Source organism: Balaenoptera acutorostrata, chromosome 8 (assembly GCF_949987535.1).
Source record: "Balaenoptera acutorostrata chromosome 8, mBalAcu1.1, whole genome shotgun sequence".
NCBI lineage: Eukaryota > Metazoa > Chordata > Mammalia > Artiodactyla > Balaenopteridae > Balaenoptera > Balaenoptera acutorostrata.
In genome coordinates, this window is record NC_080071.1 from 31269001 (window position 1) to 31294940 (window position 25940).

The 25940-nt window shown below is 32.8% G+C and overlaps 1 protein-coding gene across 6 annotated transcripts in view; it reads left to right on the forward strand.

The window, feature by feature from the left end:
• The window catches only part of UBR3 (ubiquitin protein ligase E3 component n-recognin 3), a 246998-nt gene that overhangs the window by 178416 nt on the left and 42642 nt on the right, over window positions 1–25940 (forward strand). For all 6 annotated transcript variants that reach the window (XM_057551190.1, XM_028166733.2, XM_007183256.2 and 3 more), the window contains 3 exons: window positions 979–1115; window positions 7155–7240; window positions 18220–18325. In XM_057551190.1, the coding sequence (XP_057407173.1) occupies window positions 979–1115; window positions 7155–7240; window positions 18220–18325 (329 nt within the window). The remainder of the gene's footprint in view (window positions 1–978; window positions 1116–7154; window positions 7241–18219; window positions 18326–25940) is intronic.

Sequence of the window (25940 nt, forward strand, 5' to 3'; positions counted from 1 at the left end):
TTAATATACATCTTCCAGATCATGAAATATCCTATAAGCTTAGATATGGTTATGTTGAAATATTTAAAAACAAAGTCCAGCATTATATAGATGTATCTTGAAATGTAAAGCACAATCTAATCATTTAAAAATATGCCCATTAGGTATATTAAAATTTAGATGATGTATTTACACACACACATGCAAACTTTCTGTGTGTGTAATTATAGACTTACACATACATTTGTGTGTATGTGTGTGTGTATTAGAGAGAGGAAATATTGTATATATGATCGAACCATAAGTCAGTCTATTTTACTGTGAGATTTGGTCTAAGTGAACCCATCTTTTATCTCATCCAGTAGGAGTTATTTGATTTAAATTCTTAAATATTTCACCTTCATTATAGATTTATGTTATGGTCCCTGAGAGGAGTGACAGCTATGCCCAGTATATGCAGTAAATTTATGAAAACTATGAATATCTGACTTTTTTAACAGAAATTCATAGTTTAAAGCTAATCAGAAAGATTCATCTCCTTTCCTCAATTGAAGACTAATTTTTGAGTCTATGTGGTTTTTTTTTTCTTTTCTAAATCCAGATTTTTATGTGATTAAAATATGCTTAAAGTAAGGGACATCAATATTAATCTTGAAAAAACGAGCTTAAATGAAATATTTTTTAAAAGCATGGAAACTGTTCTAAGATATTTTAATGACATACACTCATTTGTTTAGAGTATAGTTTGTGTGGTTAATTCATGGTTGGATCACAATGTAAAATTAGAATAAAAGGTCCCTAAAATAAGAGAAAATACCTCTTGATCTGTTTTATCTTTGTGCACTTAATATATTTATGGTGCATAGCTAATGTACATCTGTTTTGACTTTTAAACCTTAATTTCCTAGTGTGCTCATACAATAAACAATGTAGTGTTAGACTATTATTAGAGAAAATGAATATACATAAACTTTATATGTATGTTTGTGTTTTTTACAGTCAGAAACCAACTTAAGTAAAGAAATGGAATCTGTAATGAAAGATATCAAAAATACCACTCAGAAGAAATATAGAGACTATAGCAAGACTCCAGGCTCACCAGATAATGATTTTCTCTTTATGTATTCTGTTGCTAGGTAGGTATACATAGTATATACTTTTATGTTTACTTAATGTTAATAGTTTATTTTATTTTATTTCTCATTCATATTTATTTGAAAAAAGGTTGCATATTTTTAATGTTGGTTGAAATTATGGCTAGTTTTAGAACCTGCTAGAGGGTCTATAAAAGTAGAGTTTTCCTTCATTTTTCTGAGGAGTTTTTATTTTAATGGCATATTAGTTTAAGTATTATTAAGCATTATAGGATATATGAGGAAAAATATATTATTAATATTTGGGACAGATGTCTACCTCAAAGCATGTGAGTATTATATATGAAGGGTGTTGTTCAGAAATCACTGTTTAAGCCCTGTCAAAAAAGTGATAATACTAAGAACTAAAACATTGTAATATGTTAAATACTTCTAATTTATAAAAAAATAAGAACAGTAAGAAGAACTAACTTTGTTTTAAGCTCATGCAAGATCTAGTAATGTCCTAGAAGACTATAGGTGGTTTAGAAAATCAGATAAAGGAGAGGAAACAAGAGATCAGGCATGTTCTAAACTTCTGTGAGTAGCTACCAGCATCTCAAGAAAACAGAGGTAAATGCTTCTCATCTTTCAGATTAGGTAGAAATAGTCTAATCTACTGAGTAGGTGTTCAATACCTAAGAAATAATTCCAAATAGGAATTTTAGAAAACTTAATTGAATGAAAATGGAGAACCGTAAACAAAAAAAATATAGGAGAGAAGCAGGCACAATTGTAAACACATTCTGCCAGATCTGATATTGTAGACCCTTGGATATCTCTAGAAGCATACTTCGTATTTTGTTCAAGTAGTACTGTAATAGGTAAGATTTAGAGAAATAACGTGACTTGAAGTCATGCAACAAATTAGTGGTAGAGTAGGACTAGAACTCAGATTTCTTGAGCTGAGGTATAGTGTTCTTTCAATTACTGTTCTCCTTTTTCCTCTCCTTAGTTCAGCTTTTATAAGTCATATATACATGAAGTTCATCATGACCATTCTCTCTGCCCCATTCCTGGAACAGAGGGTAACAAAAGAGTGAATGAACTATGTACTCTTTTGAACCCAGGAGAAATGGAACCAGACTTAAGAAAATTGCAGCAAGCAAGTTAGACCTCAGGATAAGGAAACATTAGTTTTTGGTCTAAGAATGCAAATGCTGGACATGGATTGATGTAAAAGGATCTAATGGATTGGGAAGTAACTAGTCTGTGTATTCCTAGTCTATTGTTATTTATCTAGAATGCTTTGGGGAAAGATATAACAGTTAATTTAACATTTTGTCTCTGAAGAGTTACCAATTACATACTTGCAATAAAATATACTTTATGTGAAAACTAAATTGAATATAATTTAATTTTGCCAGGTTTCAAGGTTTTATAAAGTTCTGTACAATATTATGGTAATAATGTTGTAGAAAAGTGACATGGATGTAGACCAACTCAATGCATGTATATACACACACATATTTATGTCACTTGTGCATTTATGCCTTTGATTTTATTAGTATTGACCTTGTAAGAAAATCCTGGTTGAATGGGAATGATCTGTACATGGAATTTTGCTGTAGTATGATAAATCAAATAATTTGATTTAAATTTAGTTTGGTAGAAGTTTTGGATTCCTATTTCTTTGTTTAAATATATAAATAATTTATAGAATATATATATAATTTTTTAATAGAAATATTTATAGAAAGCTTGCTGTGATAATGGGAGACTTTTTGAATCAACATATTTTTGTTTTTCTCTTTTATATAGAAGCAGGGACAGATGTCAAATGTTATTTACTAAGGGTGTATATAGAGAAGTGGAGAAAATATGCTCTCCCATCCTCCCATCCTTCTCTGATCCTTAGTGGTAAACTCTAAAGCAACAATATAATGATTCCAAAAGTGAAAGTATATTCCCTTTAAAAACGTTATCCTTGGTTAAAATTACCCAGGGCATTGCAATGTTCTCACAGTGAGATTGCATGCCTTCTCTAAGTTTTACTTAATCATTAAAAAGAAACACAAAAACCAAATTGACTCAAAAATTAACAAAAACATGAGTTAAAGGAAAAAAGCATGTGTATTCTATTTGAATAAGATGTAACTTTTTCAAGGTAGGAAACCAGGTCTTTACAGTTATCTTCTGCCTGGCATAGAACCTTGTTTCATTAAATACTTATGATTACAGATTATGATCATTTTTATGCCTAAAAGGTAGTCATTGAAATATTTAGCAGTATTTAAAATGGTTAAGTAAGTAAAATATTTAGAAGTAAAATTAATTTCAGTTATTTAACTTTTGAATTAAATGTTTTGATTCTTAAATGTATAGTTCCTTAGAACGTGCAAATGTATTTGTATTTGACATTAGTAATTTGAATGGGCTACAACCCTAGTTTCCCAGGACTGAATTTCTCCCAGCTGAATAAGTAATTTTGTTTGCTCTTTGGGGAGCTTAAATTTTTTGATGTTTAGAAACAAAATATTTCTAGTGGGTAACTAGTGTGTAAAGCTGTGTCCTTTAATAATTGTTTTTGAGCTATTTTTTATATTTTGGTAGGACAATATGTATCTCTTTGTTTTTAATTTTATTTGCAAGGTGAAGCCTTGGAGGATTTTCTGAGGGCAGCAAAGAAGAAATTGTTGGAATGATCTCTTTTTGTTGCATTAAAATTAATCAAAATTACTATATTCAAGTTTTAATGTATTTCCAAAAAACATTCTATTGCAAATATCAGTCATTCAAATGGATTATGGAAAATTAATTTTGGAGAAGAAAGCTTTCTTCACTTCAATGCCAATTCATTATTTCATTATTGAAACAATGAATCACACTAATTTGAGTAATTGATTTTTCCAAAGATTTTGGACCCAAGTTATGTATAGCCTAGAGTTATTAGTAAGTAGCACTTAGCCTGTATGTGTGAGAAACATGGAAATGGAAAGAAGGTGAAATGTGAGTAACTGAGATGTAGATGGAGAGACATCTTTAAGTCATAAGTGGGTAAACTGTTCAGTAGAGTGAATGCAGCTTGCTTTATACATTAGTTGCATTATAAGTTTAAACTTTATAAACTAATTATGTTTGAAATATGAAGAATGCTGCTAAAACACCAAATTATGAATCCTTTTTAAAACTAAAGGAAGGGTCAACAAGATAAAGATAATAAACTGCAGGGATTAGAGAATCTTATCACTGGCTACATATCAAAACAAAGAGGTGTTCAGGTCCTGGGAATTTTTTGAGCACTTTGCTATGTACCATCAGGGATATAGAAGCTGCATCTGAAATGGTCCGTGGTCTCCAGGAATTTACAGTTTAGTTGGAGAAACAAAACTAATATACATCAATCTGTATAAAACAATATAATTTTTTTTAACTTACAAAATATTTAAAAATATAAATATTAAAAATATATATATATTTTAAATGGATATATTGAGAAAGTGCTGTAGAACTTCAAAAGGGAAGATGAGCAAATTGAAATATAAAGTGTGTAGAAGCGCTTCTTTCCTGTTCCAAGAAAAGGGAGTTAGTTCTCCCTAACTCTTGGAGGAGTTAGAGCTTGAGCTGAGTATTCGATAATATAGGCCAGGACATGGTATGGATGAAGATCTTTTCTTCTCTGAGAAATTGAATTAATTGGTCATCTAGTAGGGGTAGGCTCAGGCCTTGAACCCACACTATACCAGTATGTGTTTGAGTCTCTGTGTGTGTGTGTTTGTACACACGTTTGTTTTTCAAATTATAGCTCTAAAAATATAAGTTAGTGCCAAACAAGGGGTAGAAGGCATACTTAGTCAAGCAAAAAGAAACTGGAGCATAGTTGGAGGAGTTTTTATATGGGTGTATCTAGGTGGCCACCATGATAGGCTTTAAGCAATCTTTCTTTCAAATGTAGAGATTTTCTCTTCTTTTTTATTCTCTGTCCAAACTAATTTGAATGTGTTTGTGTTAGAAAATATAGAAAGTTGAGTCTACTTTTCTCCAAGAACAAAAAGGCTTGGAAAACTTCTGCTCCCAATACATCTTAATTTTTATATCATCCATTCAGGAGGGCAGAAACAGAATATTGCGTTATGATTTTCAACAGTGAGGGAAAAGCAGACATGGGGCATGTGACACATTTGTGTGTTCTTTTCTCTAGCAAGACTTAAAGGGCCAATTTTGTTATAAATTAAATAAGGAGAAGCTGATGGCTAGGGCTTCTGACATATTGATTTTTTAAATCCTAGATATTATACGAACAGTTTGGATAGGCAGTTTTGTTTTCTTAACTCAGAAGGAATGTTGTACAGGAGATCTTCCAACCATAATCTGAAGTAATTAATTACATTTGGTAGTTTTCTTTCAAGTATTCTTTAAAATCAAATTTCTGGTAACATGTTTATCATCCTTTAAAGTATCTTATTTGATGATTAAATAAATAGACTTGTTATTGTATTTATATTTTAATGAATATTTTTGCATATTATGCTGAAATAAAAGTTGACATTCTGGTTCTGACGATCATTTGTAAGAATTAATCGCGTTTCTGGTTAGCTCTTTTAAAAGTACTATCTAGGAAATCTTAGTTTTTATAAGAGAATATAGCCATTAATTTTTTTCTACAGATTAGGCAACAGAAGATTTGTGAAAACAAAATGTATTGATCTCATTTATATTCCCTTGATGAAGGAACACATGCTGGTCTCCGCTCGCTTTCTGTCCACTAATATGAAATCCTTGTCCCTGCTTCCTTGCTGGTAGGTTTTTAGAAGTTCAGTGAGCAATGCAAATCACCTGAAGGGTGGAAAATTCCCTTGTCACACAGATGCCCTTATCAGCGGCAACCAGATGGAGCTCTGAACAGGAACATTATCAATGTTAAATTGCTTTTTCTCCCTCCTGAGTAGAGAGGATTAAAGCATTCCTTTAGAAATGGGTGGCAAATATACAGGTTTAGAAATATTAATATTTTTAACAGTTTGCATTTATAAGTAAATATATGAAAATAACATTTCAAAACATTCTGTGTTCAAGATACAACCAAAACCAGCTCAAAATGTTTTGTTTTAAATAAAATAGGGTTCTATTCTTTCCTGAATTCACTTGTAAAGAGTAAGCTTGAAACGTTGCCTTTTTTTTTTTTTTTTTTAAGATGGGGGATATCTCACTCTTAGTGTCATATATACATACCTTGGATATAAACTAGTTTATTCAGTTTTAGTTGTGGCAATTAAAGGTGTGTTTAAGTTTATTAATACTGTTGAAATAAAAATACACACTGTCACTCAGAATTTTCGTTTATTATTTTGTCAAAATTGATTGGCTATTTTACTGTTACTGCTTTTGAGTAAATCTTTAGATTCTGTATCAGTTTGATTTTTGAAATGTCAGTTTACTAATTATTGCTATTCTGTAAGCTAATAATTGCTAAATATAATTTCAAATCTATATGAACAATAGTGTTGTTTAGCAGTGTTAATAGTTATACAATGTATTTTAATAAAACTGTAATTTTAGGAGTCTATAAAGGAGACTGCTGTTTAATTATATGTGTTGTTTATAGCCACTTTGATGTTAGTGATTTTGTTTCTTAATAATGGTTTCTAGATGCCATCTGAGCTCCAGTGAGTGATAACCATTTCTCTGATAGAAAAATTGGTATGCCCTTGTGTGTTATATGCCAGTAACCACCTAATCAGTGGCTGCCAGAGTACAGATTCTTCCATCAGATTCATATGCGGGTTTTTGAAATGTGCTGCAGTTTTTTTCCTTAAGGCCTAGTTTTTAGTATTTGCCAACATCTGGGATTTTGCAACAATTACACTGTGACGTGTGCAGTTTTGCAGGTATAAATATGAACATATAAGTAAGGGTAGATAAACTGTTCCCCTTTTAAATTTCTAAATATCAGATAAAATATGATTATTACTGATATTGCATAAACTATAATTTTTCAAATAATAAAGTTGAAGAACTTTAGGTTTATTCAGACATATCAATAGAACAAAAAGTATTACTTCAATCTAATGACTGAGATATTTTTTAATGCTTTGCTTACAGAACCAATTTGGAACTTGAATTAATTCATCGAGGAGGGAATTTATGTTCAGGTGGTGCAAGCACAGCTGGTAAAAGGTCTTGTTTAAGTAAGTCTTAAGCAGTGCTAAATTTTTAAAAATTTCTGATTATTTCATTTTGAAAGCATATAAAGGCAAAGTGGTCTTTTGATGTATTTTCAAATTCTTTTTCTGTTTTGTATAATCAATTTTAATAGTGATTATATGCTTTAAATGGTTAATCTTAGAAGAATCATGAACATTTAGCTCTTTCTATACTATGATTGGTCAGTAAATAAATGTCATAGTAATTAATCAGAATTACGTTGGTTCAAAATTAAAACAGTGTATTATTCTCAACGATAAAAAATTTTCCTCAAACTTAAATTCTTTTAAAGAATTTTTATGTTGTCTGGACTTAAGAAAATTTTTATAAAGACAATTTGTGTCACCTACAGATTTCTATATAAATAGCTTCTGTTAATCAGTGAAGGCATTTGTACTGTATTTTGATGTGCACAAATGTATTAAAATGTATTAAAATTGTAGATGTTTACTTTTATTGACGAATATGCTTTATATTGTAAACTGAGCATGATTCTTCAGTACTTTTTGTAAGGGTATATTTCTGAGAAGTATCATTTGGAACTTAAAGTAGATTTTTCATGAGCATGGTTTTGATGCTATCACTGTGTAGTCATTATTTAGAGAATTAATGTGAATATTAGGGGTAATATTATTTAATGTCATGTACAGTTAATTATTGGTCCCAAATCAATGGAGTTAAAATACTTCCTAATGTGATTGATATGGGAAATAAAAATTGTTTAAAACATAATGTATTTTTTTGAAAAATGAATATATTTTCTTAAATGCTAAAAATATTAGTAATTATTTAAAATTATCAATATATATTAGGTTTTCAAAAATACATGTATATTATTTTAAGAAGATATATATGTAATTTTGGAATGATTTCAGAGCAAAGGACTGATCAAAAACACCTTGAAATTTCTAACATAAAGATATGAACTTATGTGAAATTTAACCAAGTTACTTTTAAAATTCTTACTAGTTGTACTAGATTTTGATATTTTATTTTGTGGTATCACTTTGTTCCTGGAAATTTAAGGTTTTGGAATTTATTTTTTACTGAGTATTCAGTATTTACTGACCCCTTGATGTATATACTTAAACCCTACTTGTGCCCAGTGATTTAGTATGTTTTATAGAAGTTGTTGATAAATAGGAGTTTTAGCTTCTAGTCTGTTTGAATTGGCAGAAACTATAATTTCACTTGCATAAATTATTCTTTCTTGTTAATTTGTTGTTTGGCATTGTCTGATAATATTCCAGAAACTGTTATGTGAGAAAGTGTTTAGTAAAGGAATTTTAGTTTTATGCTAGAAAGCTACTTTTTCCCCCCTCTGAGGTACTTAAATTTATACAGAGGCTTGTAAATGATGAACTTAACCAGAATGCTAAAAATAGTAGTAAAAGTCTAGCAGCAGCCACTTCAATTATCACCCTCAATTTTAATTTAAATTATTAAATTGATAGTTACTTCCAGACTTTTGTTTCTTTTTATTTTCCCCTTTAGTGAATAAGAGATTTCAAGGTGCCAGTATAGAAGAGGTTGTGATGAAGCTTATCCTAAATATAAGTTAATACTGTTTTTAGTTTTCTTTTTTTCCTTATCAGTTATGTTAGTTCTTTTTCCCCCCAGCTTTATTGAGGTATGATTGACAAATAAAAAATTTTATATATTTAGGTTGTACATGATTTTTTTGATTTTAGTTTTCATATGATGTATTGTTCAGTTACTTATGCATTATTTATCCTAATTATTTATAAAAGAGCTCTATAAATCATGTATGCAGAATGTTATATGTTCTATAAAATCCCACTATTTTGCAAGTATATAAACTTAATGTATTTGTTATTTACTCAAGCCTAACTCAAACCTAATTTAAGTTTAATGCAAGAGCATATTGAAGGTGTTTCATAGGATCTTAGATCAGATATCTCATTTTTTTCATTTTCCAGTAGAACTCTAATGGTATTAATAAACAAAAATTTCACTTTTTCTCTAGAGCCTATTCATAAGTTAGTATTTTCCTTTTCCCATTCCTTACTTTCTACGGCCTCTTAAATATATCATTTTTAAAATGTCTTTTCTCATTTTCATAATATTTTGGTGAAAGAGAATGAGAAAATGCTCCACTAATTAAGCAAATGGTAATGGAAGTTATACTTTTGGAGTAATGTTCCATCACAAATTCCTGATGAAATTGAAGTTTAGTTTAGTCGAGAAAAAATTTAATAAATTTTGTCTTGAATGGCTTGCGTAATGCCCAATAGATAATTATGGATGGACACACACACACACACACACACACACACACACACACACAGTGTGGGTGGGGCAGGGCACAAGATTGACCTATTTACAACAATAAAAGCAGAAAATATTACTGGCCAAATTTATACTGAGAAATCAAATTGTCGTGGAATAATGCCATTCAGCACTTCCATATTCAAACAAATTTTTGAAGTATTGAGATAAAATGACCAGTCCAATCAGAGTAAAAGTTCATTCCTAAATATATGTCTGGGAAATTTTCCACAGTAAAAAATGAGCAAAATTAATTCACATAGCAGCATACTATGGTATTTTAATTATACCTTACGTTTGCAGTTTTAAAGTTTAAAAAGTGCTTTCACATAAATTATTTAGTCTTTAGAATGACCATGTTAAGTACGTGTTATCTCTTTTTCATAGAAAAGGAAGCTGGAGTTCAGAGTGATTGCATTGCCAGGTCATATAGTTGGAAATGTCAAAGCTTGCAATTGAACCCAGTTCTCTGACATTAAATTCAGTTATGTAAGACATATCTCTTGCCCTTAAGTGTCCCAGAAGATGCAGAACCTTTAAAAACTTTCACCCCTGGGCTTAGTCAAGGATATCCTACTGCACACTGTTGCCTTAGAATATTTCCAGGATCTCCCATGCTATCCTTCCTGTTATCTTGCATATTTTCTTTTGCCAGCCATTCACTGTGAATTCTATTTTTGTTTTGGGCCACTCCTTCAGACATTTTCTCAAGTCCTCATTCCTTCTTCCTTGGATACCAGTTGGTTCTCCTTTATTTTTCACCAGTTTGCTGGCTGGTTCCCCCTTGCTCCTGGTGTGAGCCATCTCATCAGCTCCCACACGCAGCTCTGCTCCTGATTCCTAGGTCCAAGCTGTGGACCTCCTCTTTATTCACTGGAAGGTCAGGCATTAAGGACCTTGTATTCAGCAGATAAGACTGATTCTAGATAATTTATTGTAAGGTAGAAACTGTTAAGCTCTAAAGTGGGGTATGGATAAAGTTCTAGAAAATTTGGAGGTTTGGGATCATATCTAGCTTGTAAAATCAGTGAAGCTTTTGGCGGACATGGCATTTGCACATGGTTTTGAAAGATAAGTGAATTTGGAGTTTTTGTTACAAATTGGTATATATACTGATAAGTACCACCAACTTGGTTAGCAATAGATGTAGGACAAAGCAGATGCAAAAATTGAAGGCATAACTTTTTATTAAGAATATTTTATTAAAGTTACTCAGTTAATTTCTTCATTCAAGTGATTTGAAAATAGACATGGAACGCCATAGATTCCAGTGAAGTTCACAGGCTTTCAACACTTTTTGCCATGATATTCTTAGTGTATTTCTCAAACAGAAATTGTTGAAACCAGTGGCTGGGGTGGGGTTGGGAGGAAGAGGTGTCATTGATAAATTATTAATATTGGAGGATAATTTTTTAAAAATTATCTTTAGTTAGATCAACATCTTTCTATATCTTTGAGTCTGAGCTTTCTGCTTATTACTGTAGTTTAACTAAGGAGCCAAAGTTCATATCACAAATGGATTTCATGATTTTATAGAGATAAAAATTAAACTTTAGTCAAGAAAGGTTGAGGCAAACCCTTGCTTTGACATTTTCATTTGAGGTGCTTTAACTTAATTTTGACATAATATATGATCCTTTCAAGAAATGATGCACACAGTGGAAAACTGCCCCCTGTGTTTGTTATTCATAGAAAGCATCCAGCTTAGATGTGTGCATGCAGCATGCAGCTCAAAGTAGTTTTAGTGGCTCAAAGAATGAATTTTTGGAGAATTCAGAGTTAGAGAAAATTATTTTGATGTTAATTTCACCCTGCAGTAAGGCTTCATAAAGATATTGTTTAATATCACAAAATTGCTATTAAGTAGTCTAATCTTATTCTTTAACAGTGGTAAAATTCTGATATCCATGGCTTAGTAAGGTCCTTTCAGATTTAAAAAACTATGAATTCTACAAATAGGTTGGATCACAACTTTTGTTCTGTTCTTTTTGTTACCCCATAACAAGAAGAAAATTTGGCCACCAAATTATTATAGTGGTCAAAGTACATAAATTAATACAAAAATGTAGAAATTGCTTTCAGACTCCACTCTTCATGAGTGGGCAGATAGTTTAATGGCAGGCTTATTTAATCTCATGGCTTCTGTTCTTCATAGTATCCAACCAGAGGATTGTTGTAAGAACTCAGTTTTACAATGTATGTTCAAGTCTTCATAGACTGTAAATCTCAACATTACTGTTTCTACTACTTCAATACTACCATCATCAAATTGGGGGTGGGGGTGGGTAAGGGGGCCAGAAGCAAGATAAAAGTTAATTTTCAGCCTAGTCTTTTTTTTCTTTAAAGAAAGCACTTAACAAACCTTAAGTTTGACCTGTTAAAAGATGGGGTTAGAAGGACAGAATGGGATTAAAGATTGATACGGCTTATTTATTGGGAACAAAATACATTGTTAATTTGGGGTTAGAGGTATGGTTTAAGATTTTGAGCTAAGAAGAGTGGCTTCAGCTATTCTTTAAAGTTTTTCTGCAGGTCCTGTGCTTTGTGGCCCATCCTGTAGGCCTTCCTGTGTTAATGGTGTGGTTATTCCAGGAACTAAGTTCCACAGATAATAATTTCCACTGTCAGGGCGTAGGGGTCCTGAGATCTTGGTTGGCTTAGGGCAGGGCAGCTCCTTTTTTCAGCAGGAGCTGAAAAAAGTTTTCAGGTTCTCACTTGGGAGTTCCCTCCATCTTTCCACAGGTCATTTCTCAGGACTGTGTAGAGGAACCGAGGAAGCTGACTCTGCTGTGAGAGGTGTATACCCACACCAATTATATTCCCCCTAGGATAAATGGGTCAGAACCATTTCCTTACTTTGATTATTCAGTTAGAGAGAAATTGAAATTTTTTTTTTCATGGTAATTTAGAGAGTCATTTGGCTAGTTGAAAGTTTTTTCATTGACAAGTATTTAATCAGTGATAACTGCACTGATAGAACTAAAATTTTGAATTATCTGGAAATGCAGACCCAGTTAAGTTTACCTTAGGTAAATTTTAACAGTGGTACAATTTTAGACAGAACCAATTTCTAAAAGTCTTTAGGATAAGTCTTTCCTTTAATATGTATTTCTGTCTTAATGACCAGTATGAGTGTTATACTAAGAAATAATCTGCCTGTTTAGAACTCTTACATGTTTAGAAATGACTGACAGAGACACAGAATTTCCAAGCTGGTACTGAGCTCAGTAAACATCTGTTTCGAAAGCATTTTGAAAAATATGTTATGAAAAACATATAACATATAACAAAAACGTATGTAACAACTTTGCGTTCAATTTCCTTAAGTGGATACTCCCCAAGTCATAAAAATTGGCATAACGGTGTTTCGTATGTGTGTATGGTATTCATAGCCATACGTGTAAAACTCTTAATTTTACAATAAAGTTGGAGTTATGTTTTTATTTTATAGATTTTTTTGGTATAATAGTCTTACTTTAATACTGATACAGATAAAAGAGATTGCTAAATCTTACCTTTTTGTTCCAGCTGAGAGTTCTTATATTTAAATCTTTGGTTTTTTTCAACGACAAATCAGTCTTTCAATGGTGTTTTCTGTTTTAGTAATGATATGTTTCTCTTGTGATTAAGTACATTATAATACCTTAGACTTGTCCCGGTTGTAAAGAATTTGATTAGGTATTGCAGAAAATAGAGTTCATTGTCCCAGGTGAGTTGTCACGGCAACCAACATGGGGAAGAAGATAGTGGGAGCAAGTAAGTCAAGCACTACTTTAGTAGTTAGAGTTGAGAGGTCACTCTCTTTGGGGCAGTGAAATTAGGGCTAGTTAATTGGCCTCTTTCTTGGTTACTAAGCCAGTGTGTCATTACAGCAGAAAAGGAAGAGTATAAATCCATCATGAATTTTAGGCTTATATTGTATGATTTTAAAAAATAGGATTGTTGACATATTCATACAATATTCAGCATGCTTAAAAAAAAATCCTATTAAATGTCAAGCACTGTGCTAGCCTGGGAAGTACAAAGAGGAAAAGAAACAATTGTCTTTTTCAGGGAGATTTCACCGTCTCATAGGAGAGGAAAATGTGAAAAATAATTACAGGGCTGTATTAGAAGTGCTAAAATAAAGGTAACTCAAGTGTAGAGAATGCGTAAAGCAAGGGATGATCACATCTGTCTCAGGTGTGGTATTAGAGAAAAATTTACAGAGGAGCACTTGAACTGGCTCTTGAAAGATGAATCAGGTTTGCCTGGAGAACAAGAAGATGCTATTCTAGGCTGAGAGAACATCTTGCAAAGACAGAGTGAGACAATATGACACATTAGGGAATAGTTGCTAAAGTAAAGGGAGGAAAGAAGGTTAAGTAATAAACCAGAAAAAGAAGATAGGGGTTATCTCATGAAGCGCTTTCTATGCCTGTTCTTTCAGTGGTTCACCAACCATTTATGAGATAATATGAATATAGATTTCCTGTTTACAGGAATTGGAAGGGGGTGAAACAAAAGACGTAAAACTGAATGAGGACATTGTTGAGTAATCTAATTGAGAAGTGATGTAGGGGTGGAGTAGAGTAGAAGAGGGGTCATAGGAGGCAGAACCAATAGGATGGGTAATCAACTGGCTACGGAGGGCAAGAATGTGGGAGATGACTCCCAAGTTTTTCCTTGGATGTTTGTATGGGCAGTGATGTCATTCACTCAGATGGAATTATAAGAGGAAATGAATATTGGAGCTAGGCTGGGCTATATAATCAATTTAGTTTTGGATATATTGATCTTTGCGGTGCCTGTCAAACATCTGAAGTGCTAGAAAAATTTGTGAATTGTAAACTTACAGGTAGAAGTGGAAGTTGAGCTTATGTGAAGTAGCGTGTGCAGAATGAGAGGGAAAGAGGGCTTAAAAGGGATCCCTTTTCCTTTCTTATGGAGAGTGCCACCTTTTAGAGTTCAGTAGAGGAAGAAGAACACTTACAAGTAATTGAGAAGAAGCTGGGGGAGAACCAAGGAAGAGTGGTACCAAAAGTTCAGGGGAGGAGAGAGAAGAGGTTAAAAATATATGTTAATATTTTGTATAAAGTGGTAGTTTTATGTGGAGACCTAATGTGTCTAATGTAGTCATAATCTCTAATTTAGCTGTATTATCTCATTTATAAGTATTAAATTTATTTTTTTGGAATTTATCCTTAGAAACTATATATGTATGTACATGTATATAAACACTGTCTACATGCTACAGATGTATGCTATTACCATAACTACTATCACTTAAAACAGCCCAGAAAGTTGGTATTATCCCCGTTTTGCAGATAATAAAAATAAGGTAATTTGCCCAAGGACACATGGCTAGTACAGAGCTTGGATTCAAAGCCAGGACTTCCTGGGTCCTACTAGGCAGTGGTGCCTGTTTATTGAAATCACAGCACACCTATAAGTTAATGATGTTTCTCATTTCTAAACCCTTTTATAAATGTAGGTCTAAACTTTAGAACTGTAAAATCTGTCATTCCAAAAAAAGTTATCTATTTCTTTTGCTGTTATTATTCAAAATTTTAATAATGTGCTTTCTTGGTATAATTGCTTTTCAACTTTTAAAATGTCATGAACATAGTTGGTGTTTAATACATTTTTCTATTATTTTTTAGTCTTTAACTTTTTGATATGATCAAAGGTTCTCTTCATCCTATGTCTGCTACTGTCAATATGTGTTTACTATAGAAGATTTTTTTTAAAGCCCTGATTCCTTTATTAGAGAATGGTATTTATTTTATTATTATCATTTTTTATTTTTTTGGCCGTCCCACATGTCATGCAGGATCTTGGTTCCCCGACCAGGGATCAAACCCGGGCCCTTGGCAGTGAGAGCACAGTGTCCTAACTACTGGACCGCCAGGGAATTCCCTCAAAGATATTTTTGTTGCTAAATAAATATTAGAGTTCATTCTTACTGATAGGTCTCAGACTAAATTTTAAAAACACAGTGAATTATATAAACATAGTGAAAAGCATTGATTGTTATTTGGCTTATTCTGTTTCCTGTTGAAGTTATCTGCAGTTTCCAGGATTGTTTTTGAAAGGTAGATGTACCTCATTAGATATGTTATCATCCTTCAGTTCTAGTTAAAACTAATACCAAAGACTCTTGTTATTTATTGTATTATAGCTTTAGAAGATGCTGCAGGGTTACAGTCTCAGTTTTTCATAGGAATGGAAAGGGGTGTGTGTGTTACAAAAGGAATTTTATACTTTTCTTTTAATCATAAAAACCCCAAGGAGAACTGGAATGGTAGAAATAACTAACAAGTAGGAAATCTTGAATTCTGTTCTTAGCTTTTCCAATAAATATTAGGGTGACCTGGCAAGGTACTTCCTTTCTCTGGGCCTATTTCCTCATGTGTAGAATGAGGCAATGTAAGAAGATAAAAAAGTTTTCTTCTAACATTTGTATTTCTTTAATTATGGTAAAGGCTAAGAAAGTAGGCAGATTACAACATTACTTTTATGCTGGCCATGGTTTCAGTGCAAAACAGGTTAGTAAAATTGCAATGTCTATGCTTTTGATTAAATCAAAACTCCAAGTTAATTGACTTTCATCTTGAAAGGAGATATTAAAGAGAGCCCTTTGATTCACTTAAAACCTATATAAGAAGAATGCAAAACTCCTCAACTTGCAACTTGAGTTAATCTTAATATTTTCTGCTAGAGGAATTTATTTTTTTTGAAACATTTTTAGGATTTAGACACTTTTTTAAAAGTTATAAATTATATACTTCATAAAAAGTCTCTTATGTGTAATTGAATTGAAATAAAATTAAAATGACCAATATATTTTTCATCATGTTATTTCTCTGCTAAAAATGTCTCTTGTTCTTAGTGTTATCAATGGAACCAGATTACTAGAAAAACTGAAAATTTGGGAAACTTGTCTCAAAACTGGGCATAACAGTGTTACCTACCTGGTAGAATTTTTGTGAAAATAAATTGAGATAATCCATATAAAGTGATTATTAAGTAGTGCTTGGCACTAATAAATACTCAGCTAGTGTTAACCATTAATAGGATGAAGAAATTTTAAGAGGATTTAGACTATACATTGACTTATAGACAGAAGGTGAAGCAGGATATGGTATTTAGATTCTTCTGTTTGTTATAGAGACACCAGATTGAAACAGTTGTATGTACAGAGTGTTAGTCAGGTTCAGCTCCCCTGCCCACCTCCCATTTCCTCTACCCTGCCCCACAGAGTGGAACATTTATTTTGTTCATCTTATAGCTCTCATGTCTTACAAATAACTTCCCCAAGCTACTATCACCACTAATATTACTCCTCCTCCTCCTCCTCCTCCTCCTCGTAGTGATGGATCTCAAGTTATTCTCAAGTATAGTTAATTTCCAAGTCAGTTGCTCAGAGAAACAAAATGTTGTTTAGTTTTGAATATTTTAATTTACAGGGTGACAACAATATGTTTGTGTCATTTGGCTTTTTTCTTTCTGGTTTTAAGAATTAATTTTAATCACATGTCAAAAAAGTATTATCTAACTTTCTAGAAAGTGAATTTTGATTCATTTTAATTCAAATATTTTGAGTAATAGCAGCAGAATAATTTAGTCCAGTCCTTGTCATTTATACCAGAAAATGGACATGTGATATGAAAGCAGAATTTAGGATTTTTTTCCCAAATAATTAAAAAATTTTAAACAAAATTTTCTTTCTAAATGCCATAGCAGAATTTTGTTGAAAGCTAAGACTGGTAGAGTATTATCATGGTTTAGGTAGAAGAAATGAAAATAGCCAGAATAATCCTCTTAAATAATCTTATTTCCATTATTTTTTCTTAATGTTGAATCAAAAGATGATGAAGTCACAATTAAATCTAATGAATACTTAGGAGAAAATATTAGGTAAAGAAAGATATTTACCTAACAGTGGTTTATATGGAAGTTATTGTCCATATTACTCAGAGTAGGGTATTGAAGATAATAGTGAATTTTGGATAGGAGATCACAATAGTGAGAAGTACAAGTTACCAAGCCTGAAGCATAAAGCCAAGGAAAAGTAGGTCTCTGACAGGAGATGAAGAAAACAAACCATTCCTGTATTAAGATTGAGCATAAGGGCTTCCCTCGTGGCGCAGTGGTTGAGAATCTGCCTGCCAATGCAGGGGACACGGGTTCGAGCCCTGGTCTGGGAAGATCCCACATGCCGCGGAGCAACTGGGCCCGTGAGCCACAACTGCTGAGCCTGCGCGTCTGGAGCCTGTGCTCCACAACAAGAGAGGCCGCGATAGTGAGAGACCCGCGCACCGCGATGAAGAGCGGCCCCCGCTTGCCGCAACTAGAGAAAGCCCTCGCACAGAAACGAAGACCCAACACAGCCAAAAACTAAAATAAATAAATAAATTAAAATTAAAAAAAAAGAAGCTTATCTATGTATTAAAATTAAAAAAAAAAAAAAGATTGAGCATAAGGACAGTCCAAATTCTAGTACAATTTATTTGGATATATATTTCAGAGTTTACCTTAAAAGAGAGCATGAAGTAGTTGGTACTTAAACTTGGTGAATTATAATTATAAGGATAGGAAACATTTCCTTATAAATTAGCTAGAAATTTTGCCTGAATATTGTTCTGGACAAATTTTGTGAACCTTCTAATTACCTTTTCTTCAATTTTTTTAGATCAACTGTTCCATGTATTAGCCTTGCACATGCGGCTTTACAGCATTGATTCTGAGTATAATCCTTGGAGAAAGCTCACACAGTTACTAGAAGAGATGAATTCACAGTAAGTATTATTGAAAGATTAAAATCAATTAAAACTGTTTTTGAAAAATAGTTAAGTATAAAAATAGGATTGAAGTTCTTTATAAATATGTGAATTTTCCTTATGAAACACAGAAATATATAATAAAAACTGAAAACAGTTTACCATTATACTTTCTGTAAAAATTGCCTAAAAATTCCTACTAAGTGAGAAAGTCTTTTAAAGAATTTCATTGGTTTTTATGCAGACAGAATATTCAGATAGAGGCACATAATGGCTGGTAGTCTTTCTTTTTATGTCAGAATTGATCAGTGGGTTCAGGTAACCATAGACTGATCCTGTCATTGTAAAGTTCCCCATAGCCTTTCACCTAATGATTTTTGAAACCTGTGATTATTCTTGCCTAAATCCAGTATTTCATTAGGTACTGAGAAATAGTGATTTTAAAAAACCACAAAAAATTTTCCTTATGATTTATTAGCTAGGTTGTTTTTATAAAGAAAAACTTTCCCAGTATCAGCTGTTTGGTTACCCTGAAACATAGTTTGGCAAGATGAATGCTTAATTCTTCCCTATTTGTAAATCTTCAAAGAAATGAGTTGATACCCTAGCAACTTCCAGTGGTGACTGATAAGTTGTGGTTATTATGATCTCATGGATTTTTACATACTTGATGTGTTTCACTCCATTTCAGACATTCTTTTCTTTAAAATTTTTTTTCTTTTTCTTTTCCTTTCTTTATTTTTGGCTGTGTTGGGTCTTCGTTGCTGTGAGCGGGCTTTCTCTAGTTGCGGTGAGCAGGGGCTACTCTTCGTTGTGGTGCGCGGGCTTCTCATCGTGGTGGCTCCTCTTGTTGCGGAGCATGGGCTGTAGGGCACACGGGCTTCAGTAACTGTGGCGTGTGGGCTCAGTAGTTGTGGCTCGTGGGCTCTAGAGTGCAGGCTCAGTAGTTGTGGCGCACGGGCTTAGTTGCTCCGCCGTGTGTGGGATCTTCCCGGACCAGGACTCAAACCCGTGTCCCCTTGCATTGGCAGGTGGATTCTTAACCACTGCGCCACCAGGGAAGCCCCATTTCAGACATTCTTTTCAATGCAAATTGCTTCCTTTTAGGTTAGTGCGAATCCCTTTAGGTTGGCTATTGTACTTCAACATGATCAAAGTAGTCTTTGATAATGCCTTTGCTTTCTGACACAGTAAGTTGACGTGGGTTTATTTTGTACATTTTCCACTCTGTACCTGGAATCAGCCATTTCTCCATGTAGTTCCTTTTAATGGGAAATGGTATTTAGACAACACAATCTGGGTGCTAAGGGGTATCCATAGCTACTGTGCTATTATTGCTTATAGGCCATTCCAGTGGACAGGATTAGGAAATATTTTTTTAAGGAGAAAGATCTTGAGTTCTTACTGGTGTTTGCAATTCACACATAAGATTGTAAGGTTATATTTTGTTTCTTAACTTTTTTGTTATTTACATCTTTTTTCTCTTATTCTGGAAATCTTGGTTCCTAGTGATACTAATAACAGTATTACTATTTGCATAACCTACAGTATAACTACAATTATTTTTTTAATACCAATATTAGTACTAATTATAATTTCTTTTTGTCCTTAGAATATATACCACTAGGGATGTACAGACAAAATACTAATTTCTAAGTCATTTGAAGTAACTTTTTCTTGTGTGGTTATGCTATCAGCTTGATTTATAGTCAGGCTAATTTGTTTTCTTTTTTCCCCCTCAATATTTAAAGCAATAGTGCCCAGCTGTAGAATAGAACGTAGGTTTGTATATGCTGGAAAGATCGATAAGATACATTTAAAGGGGGGGGGGAATAAATTAGAAGTTTGGGATTAACATATACACATTACTATATATAAAATAGATAATCAACAAGGACCTACTGTATAGCACAGGGAACTCTACTCAGTATTCTGTAATAACCTATATGGGAAAAGAATCTGAAAAAGAATAGATATATGTATATGTATAACTGAATCACTTTGCTGTACACCTGAAACTAACACAACATTGTAAATCAACTATACTCCAATATAAAATAAAAATTTTTTTAAAAGGCAAAAAAAAGATATATTAAAGCAAAATTTTCAAAATCATTGTTATAATTCTATTTTTGTTTAATAATAATAAAACAAACTATGGAATGTTATTAACTCTGAAAAGATTGCCATTTTTCCCTTGATTTTTAAATTTTAATTATGTAAAACATATTTTTTCCAAAGTAAAAACTATATAATGAAGTAAATTCAGAGATACATGTCTTTCATTTCTGTCCATTTGCATTTCTTTTTGTGAACTCCCTAAATCTAGTTGTTGGTCTTTTTCTTCTTTATTTAAAAAATATGTTTATGGATTATGGATATTAGTCCTTTGTGTGATAAGTTGCAAATATATTTCACCAGATTGTCTAATGTCTTTTTTTTGTGTGTATGATTTTTTTTTGCCATGCAAAATTTTATTTTTAATATAGTCATATTTATTAATCTTTTTTTTTTAATTAATTCTGGAACTCGATCCATTTTGACTCAGGTCTTTTCCCACTACCTGGTTATAAAAGGATTGATTCATTCACTTTTTTCTTGTGATGAGAACTTTTAAGATTTACTCTCTTAGCAACTTTCAGATATACAATACAATGTCATTAACTATAGTCACCATGCTGCTCATCACATCCCTATATGTACATTACATAACTGGAAGTTTGTACCTTTTGACCGTCTTCACCCATCCCCGTCCTCCATCCCCCACCCCTGTCTGCAATCACCAGTCTGTTCTTTGTATCTATGAGGAGTTTCTTTGTTTTTTTCTAAGATACCACATGTAAGTGAGATCTTATGGTATTTGTTTTTCTCTGTCTGACTTACTTCACTTAACATAATGCCCTCAGGGTCCATCCATGTTGTCACCAATGGCAGGATTTCCTTTTTTATGGCTGAATAATATTCCATGGAATATATATGCCACAATTTCTTTATGCATTCACTCATTAATGGACATTTAAGTTGTTTCCATGTCTTGGCTATTGTAAATAATGCTGCAGTGAACATGGGGGTGCATATATCTTTCTGAGTTAGTGTTTTCCTTTCCTTCAGATAAACACCCAGAAGTAGAATTGATAGATCATACAGTAGTTCTGTTTTTTAAATTTTTTGAGGAACCTCTGTATTGTTTTTCATAGTGCCTTCACCAATTTACAGTCCCACCAACAGTGCACCAGAGTTTCTTTCCTTTTCTCCCCATCCTCACCAGCATTTGTTGTTTATTTTCATTTTGATGATAGCCATTCTGACAGGTGTGAGGTGGTATCTCATTGTTGTTTTGATTTGCATTTCCCTGGTGATTAGTGATGTTGAGCACCTTTTCATGCACTTGGTCATCATCTGTATGTCTTTACCAAAATATCTACTCAGATTCTCTGCCCATTTTTTAATTGGATTGTTTTTTGCTATTGAGTTGTATGAGTTCTTTATGTAGTTTGGATATTAACCTTTTATCAGATATATGATTCTTCTATTTCTGTGGCTTCAGTTTTTACAGTTAGATCTCTAATCTATTTGGAATTTTTCATAATGTATGGCATAAGGAATAGATTCAATCTTATTTTTTGCCATATAGAGATCAAATATCCTACTGCTTTGCCTTCCCTACATAAGTAAATTAAGACATGTACGCGAAGAGAGAGGAGAGAGAGAAACGGAAGAAAAGTTGCGAAAGTGCTTTGCTTACTGATATAGAAAGATCTCCATTCAGATACAATATTAAAAGAAAAACAAATTCAGGAGCACTAAATCTGTACTTTATGCTACCACTTGTGTAATCAAGGGGAGATGAGAAATAAATTTGTATTTGCTTGTTAAAATAAAACAAAACATACCAGATCCATGCATATGTGGATATTGGATTTATAGCATAGATGGAACTGTGGAGCAGTTGGGGAAGCACAGTCTTTATAGTGAATGGAGCTGGGTTAGTTGGATATTTATATGAGAAGTAATTAATATTGACTCCTACCTCATGCAGAACCTATTCGGATTTTGCCAGTTATTTCAGTAATATCCTGGGAAATGCAAATGCAGTGCAAAGAAAATTCAAGATTGTGTTTGTGTTTAGTTTCATGTGTCTTTAATTTCCTTCAGTGTGAAATCGTTCCTGACTTTTTCCTTGTATTCCATGACATTGACTTTTTTTTTAAGAGCTCAGGCCAATTATTTTGTAGAACCCCTCAGTTTATTTTTGTCCAGTATTTCCTTGTGGTTAGATTCAGGTAATAAACTTCTGGCAGAAATACCGCAGAAGTAATACTGTGTTCTTTTTCGTGTGTCACATCAGGAGGCACATGCTACTGATTTGTCATGTTATTGATGTTAATAACTCTGATCATTTGGCTAATGTGGTATCTGCCAAGTTTTTCCACCGTAAAGTCATTATTTCATCCTTTGTAATTACTAATTATCTGGTGGGGGTATACTTTGAGGCTATGAATAAATCCCGCTACTTCTCAGAAAAAAAAAATTGTATGTCTGTGTGTTTGTGTTTGTAGACAAAATTAGTAAGCTCTGAGTATTTTGTATGTTCTGGCTAAGGAAAATAAATCACTTTTCTTGATAGTAGCTAGTAATTTTCTTTCCTAGCTAGACTTGCATACTCAAGGACAGGGATGGTGTGCAGATGAAGTATTAGAATGCCTAACTCTCTGAGTCTAAAGATACTCAGCAAACAAGAGGTTTCTTAAGTGTAGTATTGGTGAATTAAAAGTTTTAAAGACCAAACAGAGGTACTCTGCTTTCCATATTACTGATTGCTGGGTTGTGTCCTTTTATAGCCCTAAGACGAGTAGGATAGTAGTAAATGCTGCGAACACTTATCCAGTATTTACATCATGCTACACATTTTTGTGCTTTGCATATATAATCTCATTTAATCATCACCATAACTGTATAAACTAGGCACCATTGTTGTCTCAGTTTTTACATACGAGGAACATGAGGCTTAGAAAAGTTAATTAACATGTTCTTTAGGGGCACACAGCTGTGAAGGAATAGAGCTGATCTGAATCCAGATCTTTCTGATTCCAGAACCTAAGTAAGCATAGAGTAATAGCTAAAAACTTAGGCTCTGGAATCAGAAAGATTTGGAGAGATCTGAGGAATTTCTGGAAAATCTGGTTGATTATTTTTCCCCTTCTTATTTGCTCTCATTTTTATGGTTCATTAGTTCACTAACTTGTAATATTACAGTTGATTATGTCATCTGTGTTTCATTTCTGTATAAGAGTTTTAAAAATGGAAGTATCTTTTTCTATATTCTCACTTTTAATCCTTTTACAACATAAAATTCTATGTCTGATGATATAGGTTTCTCATATACACTTTTTTCTGTAATCCTCATGAAAATTATTTCCTTATTTTCTATAAATTTCATTGTGTTGATAATCACTTTGGTTTAAAAAAAATGGGAAAATTAGGCCTATTAAGTCTAACCCACCCATTTCCCCTTATTATCCATGGAATTAATAGTACTGTACAGTTTTTATAATCTGGATTTTAAAGATTACCTAAAAACTTTGCGATAGAGATAATTACGTATTTTAAAATACTAAGCATGTAACAGATACTTATCGCAATGATGATATTAAACCCCACATTAAAAAACTGTGGTTGGGACTTCCCTGGTGGCACAGTGGTTAAGAATGCAGGGGACGCGGGTTTGAGCCCTGGTCCAGGACAATCCCACATGCCGCGGAGCAACTAAGCCCGTGAGCCACAACTACTGAAGCCCACGTGCCTAGAGCCCGTGCTCTGCAACAAGAGAAGCCAACGCAATGAGAAGCCTGCACACTTCAAAGTAGCCCCTGCTCACTGCAACTAGAGAAAGCCTGCGTGCAGCAATGAAGATCCAACACAGCCATAAATAAATAAATAAATAAATAAATAAATAAATAAATAAATTTATTAAAAAAAAAAAATCAAAACTGTGGTTGTCTTCTCTACAGTGGGGTGTATCCATTCATTCATTCATTCATTCAGAATATATGCTTACTGTGTGCCAGGAAAGATCCATTCCTGTGTCCTCAGATGATTGTTATTATCTTAGTAGCCAACAAGCTCCAGGTTATTGTTTTAGTAAATTTTTCCTGATTATAAAATTGTAGTTATTGTACAATGTTTAGAATGTACAAAAATGTTGAGAAAGAAAATGAAACAATCTAAAATCTCATAACCTACCTGCTATATATAGTTTATTACATTTAATGAACTCATGAACCATAAAAATGAAACATAATGTCTCATAAAAGTGAGAGACATTTCTTTGCAGTCTCTTTTTTTCTCTCTGTGTGTGTGTATATATATACATACACACACAGAAATACCATGTGTAAAATAGCTAGTGGAACATGCTATAAAGCACAGGAAGCTCGGCTCTGTGCTCTGTGACAACCTAGATGGGTGGGATGTGGGGGAGAGGTGGGAGGGAGGTCCAGGAGGGAGGGGATGTGGGTGTACACAGAGCTGATTCACTTCACTGTACAGCAGAAACTAACACAGCATTGTAAAGCAGTTACACTCCAGTAATAAATAAATACATACATACATACATAAAAATGGGAAAAAAAGCTGTTTGAATCATATTGTATCAGTTTTAGAATCTGCTTTTTAAAAATATCACCAACCAAATTCCCACATCATTAAAAATTCTTTAAACGATATACCTAATTTATTTATTTACTCCCAATTTAATTTACAAACGTACAAAACCTGTACTTTATGCTACTATTTGTGTAATCAACGGAAAACCATTTCTGTGGGAATTTGAGTAATAGGTGAGGAAATGGTGTCCCCTCGATTTTTTTCTTTATAAGAACTTTGGTCATGTAAAGAAGAGATGCCAGAGAGACTTAAGAGACAAGAAATACTAGGATTCATGGCATTAATGGAAGGTTACCTTTGGAGAGAAAAGTATATTAAAGAGATATTTGTAGAGAATAGAGACATTCAAAGAGCTGTCGTCCTCTGGCAGTTATTTAAGCTTCACAGCAGCAGAGATTGGTTTACTCACATATGTGTCCAGTGTCTGGCATACAGTTAAGTAATCACTATATATTTGTTGAGTGATGGAGCCTAATAAAAGATTTGAGCGATTCTTGTTTATCCCAAGTCTAGTCTGAAGTGTAGCTTCAGAATTTAACCAATTCTGGAAGCTTAAGATTAACTTTTTTCTGACATTAAAAATAAAACCTATGACCAAAAATTGAAACTTCTAAAGGAGTTTTAAAAATTCTTTTAGAGTGAAAAGAGCTGCTTTATAATATATTCTATGTGTTTTATAGTACTATACATTCCTTAGATTTACTATTTTATCTTTTATAGTGTATTTTAAGTTCTGCTTTGGTTATTATTTTTTTTTGAAACTTTGAAACTGTTAAAGATTTTATTTGAATTTTATATTAGTCATAAAGTTGAAACAACTTTTAATGAGATATTGACCATGCCTTTTCAATGTAACTTGTTTGTGAATTGTTTTTCTTATAACATGAATATTTCTTCTTTAGTATGAAGTTTGTCATAACAAGTGTCCTAAGTGCCACCCCATTTGTAGTGAAACTAATTCTCTTAA